The following is a 20,648-nucleotide window of genomic DNA, read 5'->3' on the forward strand; positions in this document are numbered from 1 at the left end:
AACCAGGATCTCAGGCCTCATTGCATGTATTCTAATCGACATGGCATCACTGGGTAAAACATCCTGTGAGCAGGGATATCCTGGAAGGATATTGACCTTATCCCGTCAGTTGAGAATGCCTGGTCATTCTTTAAAAGTAACTTCCTCACCATTGTAGATAAGCATGTTCCGTTCAAAAAATACAGAACTAAGAACAGATATAGCCCTTGGTTCAATCCAGACCTGACTGCCCTCGACCAGCACAAAAACATCCTGTGGCGGACTGCAATAGCATCGAATAGTCCCCGCGATATGCAACTGTTCAGGGAAGTCAGGAACCAATACACGCAGTCAGTCAGGAAAGCAAAGGCCAGCTTCTTCAGGCAGAAATTTGCATCCTGTAGCTCCAACTCCAAAAGGTTCTGGGACACTATTAAGTCCATGGAGAACAAGAGCACCTCCTCCCAGCTGCCCACTGCTCTGAGGCTAGGTAACACGGTCACCACTGATAAATCCATGACTTCAACAAGCATTTCTCAACGGCTCGCCATGCCTTCCTCCTGGCTACTCCAACCTCGGCCAACAGCTCCACCCCCCCCGCAGCTACTCGCCCAAGCCTCTCCAGGTTCTCCTTTACCCAGATCCAGATAGCAGATGTTCTGAAAGAGCTGCAAAACCTGGACCCGTACAAATCAGCTGGGCTTGACAATCTGGACCCTCTATTCCTGAAACTATCTGCCGCCATTGTCGCAACCCCTATTACCAGCCTGTTCAACCTCTTTCATATCATCTGAGATCCCCAAGGATTGGAAAGCTGCCGCAGTCATCCCCCTCTTCAAAGGGGGAGACACCCTGGACCCAAACTGTTACAGACCTATATCCATCCTGCCCTGCCTATCTAAGGTCTTCAAAAGCCAAGTCAACAAACAGGTCACTGACCATCTCGAATCCCACCGTACCTTCTCCGCTGTGCAATCTGGTTTCCGAGCCGGTCACGGGTGCACCTCAGCCACGCTCAAGGTACTAAACGATATCATAACCGCCATCGATAAAAGACAGTACTGTGCAGCCGTCTTCATCGACCTTGACAAGGATTTCGACTCTGTCAATCACCGTATTCTTATCGGCAGACTCAGTAGCCTCGGTTTTTCTGATGACTGCCTTGCCTGGTTCACCAACTACTTTGCAGACAGAGTTCAGTGTTTCAAATCGGAGGGCATGCTGTCCGGTCCTCTGGCAGTCTCTATGGGGGTGCCACAGGGTTCAATTCTCGGGCCGACTCTTCTCTCTGTATATATCAATGATGTTGCTCTTGCTCCCTGATCCACCTCTACGCAGACGACACCATTCTGTAAACTTCCGGCCCGTCCTTGAACACTGTGCTATCTAACCTCAAAACGAGCTTCAATGCCATACAACACTCCTTCCGTGACCTCCAACTGCTCTTAAACGCTAGTAAAACCAAATGCATGCTTTTAAACCGTTCGCTGCCTGAACCCGCACATCCGACTAGCATCACCACCCTGGATGGTTCCGACCTAGAATATGTGGACATCTATAAGTACCTATGTGTCTGGCTAGACTGTAAACTCTCCTTCCAGACTCATATCAAACATCTACAATCTAAAATAAAATCTAGAGTCGGCTTTCTATTCCGCAACAAAGCCTCCTTCACTCATGCCGCCAAACTTACCCAAGTAAAACTGACTATCCTACCGATCCTCGACTTTGGCGATGTCATCTACAAAATAGCTTCCAACACTCTACTCAGCAAACTGGATGCAGTTTATCACAGTGCCATTCATTTTGTCACTAAAGCACCTTATACCACCCACCACTGCGACCTGTATGCTCTAGTCGGCTGGTCCTCGCTCCATTTTCGTCGCCAGACCCACTGGCTCCAGGTCATCTACAAGTCCATGCTAGGTAAAGCTCCGCCTTATCTCAGTTCACTGGTCACGATGGCAACACCCACCCGTAGCACACGCTCCAGCAGGTGTATCTCACTGATCATCCCTAAAGCCAACACCTCATTTGGCCGCCTTTTGTTCCAGTTCTCTGCTGCATGTGACTGGAACGAATTGCAAAAATCGTAAATGTATTATTAGTAAGAAGTAATGTGGTATATTGTTTAATTTTAATAAAAGTGACCCGAGTCCAATTAGTCATGATGTTATTACATAGACAGGGCATTCAGAATGTATTCAGACCCTTTCACCTTAAATAGACAGGGCATTCAGAATGTATTCAGACCCTTTCACCTTAAATAGACAGGGCATTCAGAATGCATTCAGACCCTTTCACCTTAAATAGACAGGGCATTCAGAATGTATTCAGACCCTTTCACCTTAAATAGATGCGGCATTCAGAATGTATTCAGACCCTTTCACCTTAAATAGACGGGGCATTCAGTAATGTATTCAGAGTGGTTTCACCTTAAATAGACGGGGCATTCAAATGTATTCAGACCCTTTCACCTTAAATAGACAGGGCATTCAGAATGTATTCAGACCCTTTCACCTTAAATAGACGGGGCATTCAGAATGTATTCAGACCCTTTCACCTTAAATAGATATGGGCATTCAGAATGTATTAGACCCTTTCACCTTAAAATAGACAGGGCATTCAGAATGCATTGAGACAAACCTTTCACCTTAAATAAAGACAGGGCATTCAGAATGTATTCAGACCCTTTCACAACTTAAATAGACAGGGCATTCAGAATGTATTCAGACCCGTTCACCTTAAATAGACAGGGCATTCAGAATGCATTCAGACCCAAAATGTAAATGTATTAAATAGACAGGGCATTATTGTTTAATTTAATAAAAGTGACCCGAGTCCAATTAGTCATGATGTTATTAAATAGACAGGGCATTCAGAATGTATTCAGACCCTTTCACCTTAAATAGACAGGGCATTCAGAATGCATTCAGACCCTTTCATCTTAAATAGACGGGGCATTCAGAATGTATTCAGACCCTTTCACCTTAAATAGACGGGGCATTCAGAATGTATTCAGACCCTTTCACCTTAAATAGACAGGGCATTCAGAATGTATTCAGACCCTTTCACCTTAAATAGACAGGGCATTCAGAATGTATTCAGACCCTTTCACCTTAAATAGACAGGGCATTCAGAATGCATTCAGACCCTTTCACCTTAAATAGACAGGGCATTCAGAATGTATTCAGACCCTTTCACCTTAAATAGACAGGGCATTCAGACCCTTTCACCTTAAATAGACAGGGCATTCAGACCCTTTCACCTTAAATAGACAGGGCATTCAGACCCTTTCACCTTAAATAGACACCTTTCACCTTAAATAGACAGGGCATTCAGAATGCATTCAGACCCTTTCACCTTAAATAGACAGGGCATTCAGAATGTATTCAGACCCTTTCACCTTAAATAGACGGGGCATTCAGAATGTATTCAGACCCTTTCACCTTAAATAGACAGGGCATTCAGAATGTATTCAGACCCTTTCACCTTAAATAGACGGGGCATTCAGAATGTATTCAGACCCTTTCACCTTAAATAGACGGGGCATTCAGAATGTATTCAGACCCTTTCACCTTAAATAGACGGGGCATTCAGAATGTATTCAGACCCTTTCACCTTAAATAGACGGGGCATTCAGAATGTATTCAGAGACCCTTTCACCTTAAATAGACGGGGCATTCAGAATGTATTCAGACCCTTTCACCTTAAATAGACGGGGCATTCAGAATGTATTCAGACCCTTTCACCTTAAATAGACAGGGCATTCAGAATGTATTCAGACCCTTTCACCGTTTACACATTTTGTTACGTTACAGCCTTGTTCTAAATTCAATAAAATTATCTGTTTAATAAAATGAGAAAACAGATATCACAAGCAGCTAGGTCTGTAACAATGCTCCCTAGAAACACGACTTCCATGCGGAAGTGACTTTTCCCGTAAGAGAGCATTTTCGCTTTCCCTAACTTTTTTCCTAACCTTTAACCTAATTCTCGTAAACCTGCAACATTAATTATCCTAACCTCCTGCATAAGTTCTCAAATCCTGGGGCCTCTTTTATAAAACGGATTTACGGTCAATTTACGCAGAAAAACACGTATAAGTAGTTATTTATAAAACTTTACTTTGACGTGAAAATGATCTTATCTCTGCGCAAAGTCTAGACTTAAACGTAAATTATTTCCCTGCTGGTTATGTAGGGGTATTGCAGTTTGGGACGCATGTACATCCAAGCCTGTGGTGAACTTTGCATTAGCTTTATGAACAATTTGAGGAATTAAAGGTGTGAATAATTAATTGCCAGACGCAAGGTGTTTTGAATTAAAAACAGGATGCGATGTTCTATAAAAAAATGTGTTAAATTAGAGAAAACAAAAGTCCCCATGGCTGTTCTTCCGTTATTGGAAGACATTGAAAATCGTGTTTTTAGAAGGGAGAGCTTTCAGAGACCGGAATTACTTTTTTTGCGCATGATGATCCATGGCTTATCGCTATCGTGTCCCAAGAAATGTTCTGTTAGATTTGTACGCGAATTTAGCACTTGATCTGGAAAGGAAGACACGCTGTAATCATGCCATACCCTTATCAGTCGAAGTACTGTCCACTCTGGGATTCCTCGCTACTGGGACATTCGAGAGCGAAATAAGTGACAGGTCAGGGTATATCACAGCCATCATTCAGCCGCATCCCGCCGCAAGTGATCGAGGCAATTCTCGACACGTATTATACGAGATATATTCGTTTCCCATACAGCAGACGGAACAGGCAAAGCCGAGTTTGTCCGCTCATGTAACTCCTCTACAATCCAGAGAAGCTTACTTAAATAAAAATACAAAACTTAAATGTAGTTTTAAAATGGGTCACCCTAAAGCAACATGTTATTGAAATTGCACACCCAAAAAGTTCTGGCCAAATAGCTGAAAACGGTTTTTAATTTGGCTCTATGGTTACTGATATGTCCCCGTGAAGCTTGTTCGTTTTGTAGCAATGCGGGTGTAAACGTGCCACTAGCATTACAACAAAATGTGAACAGATTATGATTCATGTTCCATTATTAAAGTGATTCATGCTCCATTATTAAAGTGGCCAGTGATTCCATGTCTGTGTATAAAGGGCAGCAGCCTCTAACGTGCAGTTGAATTGGCATAAAAAAGCTACCACCCAGTTTAAGAGTAGAACTTAAGGGATATTTTCTTCTCTTGTGCCTTTCCTAATGCTGAGGACATCGGTTTGGAACAGTATGTAGTTACTGTGTTTTGTGGACATCTCAGTAACTGTAGTGCCCATTCGTAGTGAAAGTTTGTTTGACAAGAACATTGGGATGTGCAATTTCAAACCTAAATATAAAATGTTGGCCTGTTTTTTAAGAATGAATTGTTTCCCTCCCCAATCAAAAGTGACAGGCATATTACCGGCGTGTGGTGTGCTCCACAACGTAGCCCTGAGGCCTGGTATTGAAATGGAAAACTCGCCATCACGGTTGACAACTCCATTGTGTCCTCCTCCCAGAGCGCTAAGAACCTTGGCGTGATCCTGGACAACACCCTGTCGTTCTCAACTAACATCAAGGCGGTGGTCCGTTCCTGTAGGTTCATGTTCTACAACATCCGCAGAGTACGACCCTGCCTCACACAGGAAGCGGCGCAGGTCCTAATCCAGGCACTTGTCATGTCCCGTCTGGATTACTGCAACTCGCTGTTGGCTGGGCTCCCTGCCTGTGCCATTAAACCCCTACAACTCATCCAGAACGCCGCAGCCCGTCTGGTGTTCAACCTTCCCAAGTTCTCTCACGTCACCCCGCTCCTCCGCTCTCTCCACTGGCTTCCAGTTGAAGCTCGCATCCGCTACAAGACCATGGTGCTTGCCTACGGAGCTGTGAGGGGAACGGCACCGCAGTACCTCCAGGCTCTGATCAGGCCCTACACCCAAACAAGGGCACTGCGTTCATCCACCTCTGGCCTGCTCGCCTCCCTACCACTGAGGAAGTACAGTTCCCGCTCAGCCCAGTCAAAACTCTTCGCTGCTCTGGCCCCCCAATGGTGGAACAAACTCCCTCACGACGCCAGGACAGCGGAGTCAATCACCACCTTCCGGAGACACCTGAAACCCCACCTCTTTAAGGAATACCTAGGATAGGATAAAGTAATCCTTCTCACCCCCCCCCTTAAATGATTTAGATGCACTATTGTAAAGTGGCTGTTCCACTGGATGTCATAAGGTGAATTCACCAATTTGTAAGTCGCTCTGGATAAGAGCGTCTGCCAAATGACTTAAATGTAATGTAAATGAAAACAGGAGATCCGGAGTTCGAATCTCAGCGGAGCCTCCAAAAATGTTACGCCCCTGAAAACAGGGGAGAAATAATCACGAGAGTGATACGGTGTTATATTCTCAATTCAATTTTTAGTTCAATCATTTTACAAAAGTAACACATTACAAAACAGAAAAACCATTATACAAATAACACAGCAAAATATCTTATTAACAACGCACATGTTCATTCACAATCGACATAAAATGGCAGCTACTATCAGTACGATGTTATTCTTCACTTCAACCGAGCAGGGCTAATATTACTCTCTGCAAACTTAACGCTAACTTCCTCAAGACGTTACTAAGACACACCTTAAACACTCTTGACATGTTAGCGAGTTAACATTTAAATTACTCTTTTTTCATCATCAATAAAGTACCAGAAAACAGGGGAGAAATAGTCACGAGTGATACGGTGCTGTATTCTCAATTCAACTTTTAGTTCAATGAGAAAAGACCGCGATTTCCCCAGGAATATGGGTGGAGACCAGAGCAATCGATCTCAGGCTCATAGATTAAGAACATTTAGTAGATCACAGATTAACACTATTAGGCACCACAAAATAAAGTAATCAATACAACGTTTACACATTACTCTCACAATTCATACCCTTTGTACGCTTGACGGATTTTAACTAACACAATTATATGAATGCTATCAATCCCTATCAACTAATACTGAATGCACCTTTTGGATGGATGGACCCTCGACACCTGTGGCCAAACATTCCCCCTCACTCCCGGCACCTGTGGATCTGCAACGCTTGGGAACCGGGGCCTCACGAACTTCATCCCTGCGCAGGAATGCAGACATGGACGGACCCTCGGCACCTGTGGATCTGCAACGCTTGGGAACCGGGGCCTCACGAACTTCATCCCTGCGCAGGAATGCAGACATGGACGGACCCTCGACAACTGTGGCCAAACCTTCCCCCCTCACTCCTTGCACCTGCTGATTTGAGAGCCTCACGCACTTTATCCCTGGGTGGAGGGCGCACTACCTGCAACACAGCTTCCCCCATTTCTATGTAAATTAAATAAATCAGTGCATATCTTGTATATGAAGATAACCAACAACCAAGTTTCACAACCTCTTAATTACTTACTGTGATCCAGTCGTGGGGGGTTTCATGCACAGACTTCATCGTTTCCGTGCACAATCAAGTCCCCAAGTGGAAGAAACCTATTGATTTGGTGACCTCTTCAAGCGCCACCATTAGGTAGAGATATTTAAAGCTTTGGGTCGATTGGGTTCGGGAGGTGTGTGGTTACAGCTATTGCGCAGGGTTGGCGTGGCCTGTGGTGGTGGGGGTCCAATGTGGTATCTTTTCATGGGGCCCAAAATCCCTGGCGGCGCCCCTGAGTCCACGTAATAATACGTGTTTCCTGTCTTCAATATCTTCTACCATCGCTGTGATCTCGTCTTACAAAAACGTTTGCTTTATTCCTTTGGTCCTTTTTTGGGCTATTCCTGACTAAACCATAATTTGTACTAGCGTTCTATACGGGGAAATCGCTGATTTGTAAGGCACGTTCAGGTGCCACCAATTCTAAGTTAATTTGAGATGTATAGATCACAGGCGCGTTAAGTTACAAATGGGCTTCTTAGAACCTGCATAAGCAAGGTTTTCTTATGCTCAGCATCTTTTATGAATCGAACGTAAGCACAGCATCGGGAAATGATCTTACGACAAAGTTCATGTATAAATCTAAGATTTTTTTTTAATATAAATGAGGCCCCTGCTATGAAAAGGTGTCTTCCAGTCGATGCTGTATGGTGTTTTTATGGAGTCCAGTAACAGTACATAGATGTATATAATGAACATCCACGAACACAGTTAAAAAATAATGGCGAACACTGTCACAAAAAAATAATTTCATTTTTCAGATAATATGTTGCATTAATCACATGATTTTAGTTCTCTGACCATGGTGGAATAACACAGCTGTGAACAATCACGTGCTTGTGAATGTTTTTCATGTCAACATCTTATCACTGTTATCCCGAACAACGTCATCACATTTGTATACTCCTTTAACTTGGAAGACTCGTACTCAAATTAACTCAATGATCCAATTCAAGAGGTTTCAAGGTTAGAATTAAGAAATGCACCTTCTACTAATCTACAGCGCCTTCGGAGAGTATTCAGACAACTTAACCTTTTCCATGTGTTGTTACATTGCAGCCCTATTCTAAAATGGATTTAAATATTTTTTTTCCCTCAATAATCTACACACAATATCCCATAATGACAAAGCAAAAACTGTTTAGATTTTTTTTTGTTGCTAATTTATAAAATAAAAAAGCGGAAATATCTCATTCACATCAGTATTCAGACCCTTCACTCAGTACTTTGTTGAAGCACCTTTGGCAGCGTTTACAGCCTCGAGTCTTCTTGGGTATGATGCTACAAGCTTGTCACACCTGTATTTGGGGAGTCTCTCCCATTCTTTTCTGCATTCTTCTCTGTCAGGTTGGATGGGGAGCGTCACTACACAGCTATTTTCAGGTCTCTCCAGAGATGTTCGATCGGGTTCAAGTCTGGGCTCTGGCTGGACCACTCAAAGACATTCAGAGACTTGTCCTGAAGCCACTCCTGCATTGTCTTTGCTGTGTGCTTAGGGTCATTGTCCTGTTGGACGGTGAATCTTCACCCAAGTCTGAGGTCCTGAGCGCTCTGGAGCAGGTTTTCATCAAGGATCTTTCTGTACTTTGCTCCGTTCATCTTTACCTCGATCCTGACTACTCTCAAATCAAATCAATTTATAAAGCCCTTCTTACATCAGCTGATATCTCAAAGTGCTGTACAGAAACCCAGCCTAAAACCCCAAACAGCAAGCAATGCAGGTGTAGAAGCACAGTGGCTAGGAAAAACTCCCTAGAAAGGCCAGAACCTAGGAAGAAACCTAGAGAGGAACCAGGCTATGAGGGGTGCCAGTCCTCTTCTGGCTGTGCTGGGTGGAGATTATAACAGAACATGGCCAAGATGTTCAAATGTTAATAGATGACCAGCAGGGTCAAATAATAGTGGTTGTCGAGGGTGCAACAGGTCAGCACCTCAGGAGTAAATGTCAGTTGGCTTTTCATAGCCGATCATTCAGAGTATCTCTACCACTCCCTTCTGCTGAAAATCATCCCCACAGCATGATGCTGCCAACACCATACTTCACCGTAAGTATGGTGCCAGGTTTCCTCCAAATGTGATGCTTTGCATTCAGGCCAAAGAGTTCAATCTTGGTTTCATCAGACCAGAGAAACTTGTTTTTCATGGTCTGAGAGTCTTTAGGCAATCTCCATGAGGGATTTAATGTGCCTTTTACTGAGGAGTGGCTTCCGTCTGGCCACTCTACCATATAAGACTGATTGGTGGAGTGCTGCAGAGATGGTTGTCCTTGTGGAAGTTTCTCCCATCTCCACAGAGGAACCCTGGAGCTCTGTCAGAGTGACCATCAGGTTCTTGGTCACCTCCCTGACCAAGGCCCTTATCCCCCGATTTCTCAATTTGGCCGGGCAGCCAGCTCTAGGGTGAGTCTTGGTTCCAAACTTATTCCATTTAAGAATGATGGAGGCCACTGGGTTCTTGGGGACCTTCAATGATGTAGACATGTTTTGGTACCTTTCCCCAGATCTGTGCCTCGACACAGTCCGGTCTCAGTGCTCTACGGACAATTCCCTCGACCTCATACCTTGGTTTTTACTCTGACACGCATTGTCAACTGTGGGACCTTACAGAGACTGGTGTGTGCCTTTCCAAATCATGTCCAATCAATTGATTTTACCACAGGTGGACTCCAATCATGTTCTAGAAACATCTCAAGGATGATCAATGGAAACAGGATGCATCTGAGCTCAATTTCAAGCCTCATAGCAAAGGGTCTGAATACTTCTGTAAAAAAAGGCATTTTAATAAAATTACTACAAATTCCAAAAACCTGTTTTTGCTTTGTATTATGGGCTAATTGTGTGTTGACTTCTGAAGAATGTGTTTTATTATTATATAACATAACAAAATGTCAAATGGTCTGAATACTTTTCAAAGGCACTGTAATTTAATAATTTACATTTTGCAATATCCAAATCACGGATCTAATCAAATTCTATTTGCAACACCCCAAAAATATATCCAATCAAATTTATTTAGTAATATCCAAATCATATCCAAATCATATCCAATTCAAGAGGTTTCAAGGTTAGAATCAAGAAATGCACATTCTATTGCTCTATTAAATAAATTACATTTTGAAATACCAATATCCAACACTAGACTTGTATTCAATCAATCAAAATTCATAATCAAAATACACATACAAAAATATATATTCTGATTTTAGATGTGATCATGACTTGAGAAGAATAAACAAAAACAAAAAGGTAGGCCTATTTTAGAGGAAGCTTTCATACATACAATATGATTTGATGTTGCATAAACCAAAGCACAACTTATTAGTCAAAAATATAAGTCAGAACCACAGCCTCGCTATTCTCTCATGTGATTTCAGGTCCTCTGACCGGGAAAATGTTTTCCCACAATGACATTATTGGAAAGGCTTCTATCCTGTGTGTGTTCCTTCATGCCTTTTCATGTTTGCTAACTGGGTAAAACTCTTTCCACATTGGGAGCATTGGAAAGGCTTATCTCCTGTGTGTGTCCTCTCGTGCTTTTTCAGTGTCCCTAACTCTGTAAAACTCTTTCCACACAGGGAGCATTGGAAAGGCTTCTCTCCTGTGTGTAATCTCTCATGCATTTTCAATGTCCCTGACCGGGCAAAAAAAATTCCACAGTGGGAGCATTGGAAAGGCTTCTCTCCTGTGTGCATTCTCTCATGCATTTTCAAGTTCCCTAACCGGGGAAAACTTTTTCCACACTGAGAGCATTGGGAAGGCCTTTCTACTAAGTGTGTTCTCTCATGTGCTTTCAGGTCCCCTAATGAGGAAAATGTATTTTCACACTGGGGGCATCGATATGGCTTCTCTCCAGTGTGAGTTCCTTCATGCCTTTTCATGTTCGCTAACTGGGTAAAACGCTTTTCACATTGGGAGCATTGGAAAGGCTTCTCTCCTGTGTGTGTCCTCTCATGCTTTTTAAGTGTCCCTAACTCTGTAAAACTCTTTCCGCACAGGAAGCAGTGGAAAGGCTTCTCTCCTGTGTGTATTCTCTTATGCATTTTCAAGTTCCCTAACCGGGGAAAACTTTTTCCACACAGGGAGCAATGGAAAGGCTTATCTCCTGTGTGTGTCAGCTCATGTGATTTCAGGTCCCCAATCTGGGTAAATCTTTTTCCACAGTCTGAGCAGTGGTGGGGCTTCTCCCCTGTGTGCATTCTCTCATGTGATTGTAGATTCCTTAACTGGGTAAAACTCTTTCCACAATGGGAGCATTGGAAAGGCCTATCTACCGAGTGTGTTCTCTCGTGTTTTTTCAGGTCCCCTGATGAGAAAAATCTCATTTCACACTGGGAGCATTGATATGGCTTCTCCCCAGTGTGTATTCTTTCATGCACTTTCAGGTTCCCTGCGTGTCTAAACCCCTTTCCACACTGGGAGCAGTGGAAAGGCTTCTCTCCTGTGTGTGTCATTTCATGAGTCTTCAAGTTCCCTAACTGGGTAAAACCTTTTCCGCACTGGGAGCAGTGGAAAGGTTTATCTCCTGTGTGTGTGCGCTCATGTGACTTCAGATTCCCTAACCAGGTAAAACTCTTTCCACAGTCTGAGCAGCAGTAGGGCTTCGCTCCTGTGTGTGTTCTTTCATGCGTTTGTAGATTCCCTAACAGGGTAAAACTCTTTCCACACTGAGAGCATTGGAAAGGCCTCTCTACTGAGTGTGTCATCTCATGCGTTTTCAGGTCCCCTGATGAGAAAAATGTATTTTCACACTGGGAACATTGATATGGCTTCTCTACAGTGTGTGTTCCTTCATGCCTTTTCATGTTTGCTAACTGGGTAAAACGCTTTCCACATTGGGAACATTGGAAAGGCTTCTCACCTGTGTGTGTCCTCTCATGCTTTTTCAGCGTCCCTAACTCTGTAAAACTATTTCCACACAGGAAGCAATGGAAAGGCTTCTCTCCTGTGTGTATTCTCTCGTGCATTTTCAAGTTCCCTAACCGGGGGAAACTTTTTCCACACTGGGAGCATTGGAAAGGCTTATCTCCTGTGTGTGTCAGTTCATGTGATTTCAAGTCCCCTATCTGGGTAAATCTCTTTCCACAGTCTGAGCAATGGTAGGGCTTCTTCCCTGTGTGCGTTATCTCATGCTTTTGTAGATTCCCTAACTGGGTAAAACTCTTTCCACACTGAGAGCATTGGAAAGACCTCTTTATAGAGTGTGTTCTCTCATGTTTTCTCAGGTCCCCGGATGAGGAACATTTTATTTCACACTGTGAGCATTTATATGGCTTTTCTCCAGTGTGTCGTCTTTCATGCACTTTCAGGTTCCCTGCATGTCTAAACCCCTTTCCACACTTGGAGCAGTGGATAGGTTTCTCTCCTGTGTGTGTCATCTCATGTGATTTCAAGTTCCCTAACTGGGTAAAACTTTTTCCGCACTGGGAGCAGTTGAAAGGCTTATCTCCTGTGTGTGTGCGCTTATGTGATTTCAGATTCCCTAACCAGGTAAAACTCTTTCCACACTGGGAGCAGTGGTGTGGTTTTGAGGGTTTGGTCTTCTCTGGGTCTGAAGGACTCTTCCTGTTGTGAGAGTCTGGTCTTTCACCTGCTGAAGACAGAGTATTTGGTTAAACAGAGAGATCTAAATGAAACCTCTACATGATACAACTGTCTTTCTACAAGGTTTAATCTAGACTAGATCCCCTCAATTAAATGCATCATCTTCAAGACCCTGGTGCTTGGTTACGGAGCAGTAAGGGGGGGGAACTGCCCCTCCCTTCCTTCAGGCTATGATGGATGCAAGAGATTAGCTGAACAACTTCTGTATCGTTTTATTAAACAAAGATGTGCACAGGAAGACTGCAGAGAGACTGAAATTACTCTACTGCAAGGTTGTAACACTGTGCCACCCTCCTGAGGGGAGGGCAGACCTAAATACTCTGGCCATAACAGTTCCTTGTTTCATCCTTCCCTGGTTTAAAACATTAAATCAAGGCTGACTTGGGACAGGAGGGGGGGGGGGGGGTTGTCTGTTCTGACCCGTATGGCAGCACATCTAGTTTCATCCTTCCCCGGGTCAAAACATTAAATCAAGGCTGACTCGGGGGTTGAATAGACTTTACATTTGAGTCACTTCAGGACACCCATGGGTTGATGTACCAATCACTAAGGCCTGCTTTATGGTGACCTCCGACCTTATAGAGGGTACCTAGGAGGTCAAAATCCAATAGGAAATTATCATCAGAATAGTGTTCTTTCAGAGGAGCTCCAAATGGAACCTATTGGTTGTGTGGTAAAATGGCTTACTATAGCATTCCATGGAACTGGAGAGGGACGTGTACTGTAGGGTTTGTGGTGACCAGCTATGAGAACCGTTCAGAATAATGAGACGGATCTGAAGGCTTCGTTTAAAGACTACAGACCTCCAGGAATGAGGAGAGATAAGAGATCTCTGGCTGGCATCACTCACACACCGGCCTCCAGGTTCTCTTTAAGGGTGTTTTTTCCCTGGGTATGGAGTTGCATGTGCGTTAAATCAAATTTGATACACCTCCAGACACACAGAGAGAAAATTGGCAATGTTACTCGAAATGCCCAGGAAGAATTAAATGGGGAAATGAAAGTAAGTATCTCTTCAAAACAGAGAGGTCATTGACTAATATTTAGACAGGTCAAGGGGGCACATATGCAATCATTGGTGATGAATGTTGTACTTTTGTCCCAGATCTTCAAATGTGACTGATCTTGCAGAATTCATTGCCACTGTTGCTGAAAAATAATTCTCCAAAACCAGACTGGACGCTTTGCAACTTGGTTTGAATCCCTGCTTGGGAATTGGGGATCCCAGATTGCCCGGTGGGCTGCAGTGTGTGTGTTTTGTTTTCTTAATTGTGTTATTAACATGCTGTAAGGCGATTTGTGCTTACTTTAACATGTCATTATTGTTATCACACAAGTGATAAAAGAATGGAATGTAAAACGGATTAAATTTACTTTGTGCATCTTATCTTTGGTGTCATAAACAATCCTTGGTTCCTGTCTGGGTCTGGTCAAGAGATGAGGGGGAGGGGCAGCTGTCAGAACGCCCAGAATATGGTGTCATAAACAATCCTTGGTTCCTGTCTGGGTCTGGTCAAGAGATGAGGGGGAGGGTCAAGAGATGAGGGGGAGGGGCATCTGTCAGAACGCCCAGAATATGGTGTCATAAACAATCCTTGGTTCCTGTCTGGGTCTGGTCAAGAGATGAGGGGGAGGGGCATCTGTCAGAACGCCCAGATTATGGTGTCATAAACAATCCTTGGTTCCTGTCTTGGTCTGGTCAAGAGATGAGGTGGAGGGTCAAGAGATGACTTCTAGTGTCCTGTATGAGAACGTCCACAACAAACCCTCGTGTGAAGCACAGTGGTGGCGCCATCATGCTGTGGGGATGTTGTGCAGCGGCAGAGACTGGGAGACTAGTCAGGATCGAGGGAAAGATGAGCAGAGAAAATTACAGAGAGAAATCCCCTTGATAAGGACCTCAGACTCTTTCACCTTCCAACAGGACAAAGACCCTAAAGCACACAGCCAAGACAACGCAGAAGTGGCTTCAGGGACAAGTGTCTGAATGTCCATGAGTGGCACAGCCGGAGCCCGGACTTGAAACCGATCGAACATCTCTGGAGAGACCTGAAAATAGCTGTGCAGCGACGCTCCCCATCTAACCTGACAGAGCTTGAGAGGATCTGCAGAGGTTGAGCAGACCGCTGTGATCTGGCTCTCATGGAATGTCATGTTTACAGGCTGTCCAGAGCTCTATAATATTAGATCATGTCACATCTTTAGGCTGAGCAGAGCCCTATAATAATAGATAATGTCATGTCTTTAGGCTGAGCAGAGCTCTATAATACTAGATAATGTCATGTTTATAGGCTGTCCAGAGCTCTATAATAATAGATAATGTCATGTCTTTAGGCTAAGCAGAGCTCTATAATACTAGATAATGCCATGTCTTTAGGCTGAGCAGAGCTCTATAATACTAGATAATGTCATGTTTATAGTCTGAACAGAGCTCTATAATACTAGATAATGTCATGTTTATAGTCTGAACAGAGCTCTATAATACTAGATAATGTCATGTTTATAGTCTGAACAGAGCTCTATAATACTAGATAATGTCACGTCTTTAGGCTGAGCAGAGCTCTATAATAATAGATAATGTCATGTCTTTAGGCTGAGCAGAGCTCTATAATAATAGATAATGTCACATCTTTAGGCTGAGCAGAGCCCTATAATAATAGATAATGTCATGTCTTTAGACTGAGCAGAGCTCTACAATAATAGATCATGTCACATCTTTAAGCTGAGCAGAGCCCTATAATAATAGATAATGTCATGTCTTTAGGCTGAGCAGAGCTCTATAATAATAGATAATGTCATGTCTTTAGGCTGAACAGAGCTCTATAATAATAGATAATGTCACATCTTTAGGCTGAGCAGAGCTCTATAATAATAGATAATGTCATGTCTTTAGGCTGAGCAGAGCTCTATAATAATAGATAATGTCATGTCTTTAGGCTGAACAGAGCTCTATAATAATAGATAATGTCATGGTTATAGGCTGAGCAGAGCTCTATAATAATAGATCATGAGGACTACAGTGTTTCAGTTAGGGCCGACCCCAATTATTTGACTGGTCAATTGTTTGGTCGTTAGGCTGTTTGTTGACCAAGATGGTTTTAGTCAAGCAGTAACACACATGTATATATTTGCGCTCATCTCAATTAACTGATCCATTGCAGAGGCCTAGACTAAAAGCAAATGTTATGCTTGATCCGAAAATGTGGTTGGTGGCTCCATATGGAGGGTGTGACGCAATAATGGAGCCTCCGGAAGTCAAATCAAACTCTGTACCGCATCGCCATGGCTCTGTATAGCTCTGCATTGACATGATTGGTTGACGGTAGGTGGAGGCGGCACATCCTGTATAAACACAAACTCACTTCCTTCACAAAAGCTCAGCACTGCTCCGCGAAGCGAAGGAGTATGAATGCCCTGAGTTCTGCTGAGGCCGTATCACCGTAAACGCTGCATGGTCAATACAGACGTATGAATGCCCTGAGTTCTGCTGAGGCCGTATCACCGTAAACGCTGCATGGTCAATACAGACGTATGAATGCCCTGAGTTCTGCTGAGGCCGTATCACCGTAAACGCTGCATGGTCAATACAGGCGTATGAATGCCCTGAGTTCTGCTGAGGCCGTATCACCGTAAACGCTGCATGGTCAATACAGACGTCGGATCGACCGTGCAGCCCAGACGCACAATGCACTTCTCTCTCCTCCCAATTTGTGCGCACATTGTTTCATAACTTCATTCTGTGAATAGTTTGAGTTTTAGTGTCTATCAATTCCCCATTACAAGTATCACCAGCAGAACATCTACTGTTAATTCCTATCATTTCTAATCTACAAAATGTGTTACTTTGGTTACAGTAACCAATATTATTATTCCAGTCTTCCCGTTATCATTGTCAGAGTGGATACATTGTTGCAGAGTGATACATTGTTGCAGAGTGGATACATTGTTGCAGAGTGGATACATTGTTGCAGAGTGGATACATTGTTGCAGAGTGGATACATTGTTGCAGAGTGGATACATTGTTGCAGAGTGGATACATTGTTGCAGAGTGGATACATTGTTTGCAGAGTGCACAAACTATGAAACACTTGTGAGAAACAAGTTTTGGTTTATTTCATTTCATTTATGAGTTTTGGCAATTTAGTCATTGACTTTTGTTTGGAGTGTTCCTGTCGATGTTGAGTAAGGACGCACATGCATAAAAGTAGGCCTATAGGCTACCTGGTAGAGGCCGACTGATTATGATTTTTCAACGCCATATATATAAAAAATAAATATAAAAAATAAAAATAAATAAAAATCACTAAAATCACAAAAAAATTATATAAAAAAATAAAAAATAATATTTAAAATAAAAAATAAATAAAAATCTTTAACTCACCACCAGGAATGACCTGTGGAGCTTCTCAAAGTAATGTTTTCTTCACCTCAAACAAAGTCTCACACATATATATATTTTTTTTACATCCATTGAGAATTACAATAGTTCCTCAATATATTTGAAAAAATCTTTCGAGCTCTTTCCCTTTCGATAACCACACAGCGTGAAAAGGGAAAAATGTAATGCTCTGATCCAGTGGAAACGTCATAAAATAGACCTGATTACTTCTCATCAGTGTTGGACTTGGACTGGAATAGGTTCCTGGTTCTCATTTTGGGTGCTGGTACTGTCTATAATACTTTAGAGCTAATATACTGTGAGAGGAACAGGAGATCGGGGCGGCAGGGTAGCCTAGTGGTTAGAGCGTTGGACTAGTAACCGGAAGATTTTGAGTTCAAACCCCCGAGCTGACAAGGTACAAATAAATTTGGGGTCGTTCTGACCCTGAACAGCCAGTTATCCCACTGTTCCTGGTTAGAGCGTTGGACTAGTAACCGGAAGATTGCAAGTTCAAACCCCCGAGCTGACAAGTAATGTACAAATCTGTCGTTCTGTCCTCTGAACAACCAGTTAACATAATATAGACCACTGTTCCTCGTCGATTGAAAATAAGAATTTGTTCTTAACTGACTTGCCAAGTTAAATAAAGGTAAAATAAAAAAAATAATAATAAAGGCATATCCATTGATTCTTGGAGACTATAATTTATTAATGCCCAATACATTTAGTTCAACTGTCATCTCAGGGGTATATTACGAGATGTTAAGCTGACTTTGGTCAATTCTGAATTTAACTCATTGAATTGTTAAACTGTCGTTCTGCCCCTGAACAAGGCAGTTAACCCACTGTTCCCAGGCCGTCATTGAAAATAAGAATTTGTTCTTAACTGACTTGCCTGGTTAAATAAAGGTAAAAGTGGTTAAAAAATAAAAAAAATTAAGATCAAGCAGTAGAACATTTGAGGTGCCGGTACTCAGCTCCTGCCCAAGTCTTATCCCTGCTTCTTATCCCTTATGCAGATAGCTTTACAGCCGTGCCTGAGCTCACTGGCACTGGAAACTCTGACGGGCTCAGAATCAGAATCTTTTATACAGAATCAGAATCTTTTATACAGGTATGGTGCAAGCTTGCTCGAGCAAACTACCAGACAGACCCAAGATAATAGTTTAAACAATGTTTCACGTTCGTTGCAGACAGGACATGTGTAGCCAATGTGATTTATAGGATTCTTTAAAAAAAAAAATCAGGATTTGTTCTACCTGCAGGCTGCAATGTTTTTATTTGTTGGCTATTTTAATTACTTTTAGGTTGATTATTTTCATTTATATTTGGATATAATTTTGATTAACCACATGCCAATGATTTAGAGACATGAACACGTTATTATAAATTAAATGAAACTGTTCCACGAAACTGTGCATATGAAAAAAAACAATTGGCACGCAGATCGGTAGAAATGGTAAGATAAATGGCCGTTTCTCATTCCATGAGAAAGGTTGCCAACTCCTCGTGTTTTACCGGCAACTTTAGGAGAGTAATGGCAGAATCTGTGAAAGCCAGCAGAAAGAGGGGGGAGAAAAGTTGGGTCAGGTTATCTAGATCTCAGGCGGCTTCTTGAGGCTTGTCTTAATTCATCAAACCGTAAGTTTAAAGCATCAAACCGTAAGCTTAAAGCATCGGACAAGCTCACATACATAGGGTGGTGTCTATATATGGAAAAAATGCACATTTACAAATTTCGACCAATCAATTGGACATCCAGGCGACCAAGATGTTGTTGTTGTTGGTCAGAGAGTCCTAATTTCAGTCAATGTCATTGGATGCATTTGATCCAGTGTTAATAAACGTTTTGGTGATGGCCCTACTCTGGACCTTACACACATCTTACAGTGTAGTTTAACAATTCCTACAGTACTGAACAACATATTTAAGTGTAGAACTTCAGTAGAATGCCCTTTTAAAACCACACTTTAATTCAACAACTGCAGAGTTTGTCACTGATAGATAGTACTCACGGGTGTTAATCAGATCTCCAACCTCCTCCTCTTCCTCCTCCAATGTGACAGTAATCTCCCCCTCCTTCACCTCAAAAACGTCTTCCTCTTCTTTCACTGTGATAGTCATCTCCTCCTCTTCCTCTTTCACGCCCAACACAGCATCGTCATTTTTATCTTCCTCCTCTTCTTTCACAGTAACATCCTCCTCCTCTTTCACAAAAACGTCTTCTTCTTTCACTGTAACAGCCTCATCTTCCTTCTCTGTCCGACAGACATCTTCTTCTTCAACAGGGGGGGAGTATGTTAGTGAGCTCATGGTCAGGGTTGTTAGCGAGGTAACGTTAGCTAAATATCATTAGCGACTAGGCTACTGCTAACTTAACCAGACAGCTAGTTGACTAATACAAATGTAGACATGAAAATTAAGGGGTAACTAGTGGATACAACATACATGTATTTTTAACTCCCCGAAACGGTCTAAAAAAACGTAAAGGTTCCGGTTGTATGTTGGCTTGCAAGATACCTAACAGTTAGCTGATTGAATCACTAGCCGTGTTGTTCTCGTTGAAGAAGCGTCTCGTCCACTAGAATATACGTCACACACGCAACAGCGCATGAAATACGCATATCGCCATCTGTTGATTGGAGTTGGTAAAGCAGTAAAGGATTTTTTAATTTTATTTTTTATTATTAATTAAATAATAATATTACGAAAAGAAGTACGAAGGAAACCATGTGTTGATTGATTTGTTCCAATTTTCATTAATCTTTTTTTTTTACGAGTGAGAAGTCAGAACATCTACTACACAACATATTATTAATTTTTACTCAGATAAACACATGTTACATGATCCTTTTTACAATCAGCTCCTGTATTCTCTGACATGGTGGATAATACTGATGGACCATTCCTGAGGTAGTGAGTGTTTTAATAATACTGATGGACCATTTGTGAGGTAGTGAGTGTTTTAATAATACTGATGGACCATTTGTGAGGTAGTGAGTGTTTTAATAATCTTGATAGAACATTTGTGAGGTAGTGAGTGTTTTTAATACTGATGGACCATTCCTGAGGATGGTTTTAATAATACTGATGGAACACTGAGGTAGTGACTGTTTTAATAATACTGATGGACCATTCCTGAGGTAGTGAGTGTTTTAATAATACTGATGGACCATTCCTGAGGTAGTGAGTGTTTTAATAATACTGATGGACCATTCCTGAGGTAGTGAGTGTTTTAATAATAC

The 20,648-nt window shown here is 42.4% G+C and overlaps 1 protein-coding gene across 2 annotated transcripts; it reads right to left on the bottom strand.

Annotated features, from left to right (window-relative positions):
• Positions 1-10,414: 10,414 nt before the first annotated feature.
• On the bottom strand, positions 10,415-19,914 carry LOC135532315 (oocyte zinc finger protein XlCOF6-like). 2 transcript variants are annotated; one of them, XM_064959893.1, is made up of 2 exons: positions 19,419-19,914; positions 10,415-13,008 (listed from the first exon to the last, which is right to left on the bottom strand). In XM_064959893.1, the coding sequence occupies exons 1-2, from the start codon at positions 19,714-19,716 to the stop codon at positions 10,847-10,849; spliced, it is 2,460 nt and encodes an 819-aa protein (XP_064815965.1). In that variant the 5' UTR covers positions 19,717-19,914; the 3' UTR covers positions 10,415-10,846. The 2 variants fall into 2 exon arrangements, with proteins under 2 accessions (XP_064815965.1, XP_064815960.1); XM_064959888.1 differs by having other exon boundaries at positions 10,415-13,011.
• Between the last annotated feature and the right edge of the window lie 734 nt (positions 19,915-20,648).

The sequence above is a fragment of the Oncorhynchus masou genome, chromosome 5, assembly GCF_036934945.1.
Source record: "Oncorhynchus masou masou isolate Uvic2021 chromosome 5, UVic_Omas_1.1, whole genome shotgun sequence".
Classification (NCBI taxonomy): domain Eukaryota; kingdom Metazoa; phylum Chordata; class Actinopteri; order Salmoniformes; family Salmonidae; genus Oncorhynchus; species Oncorhynchus masou.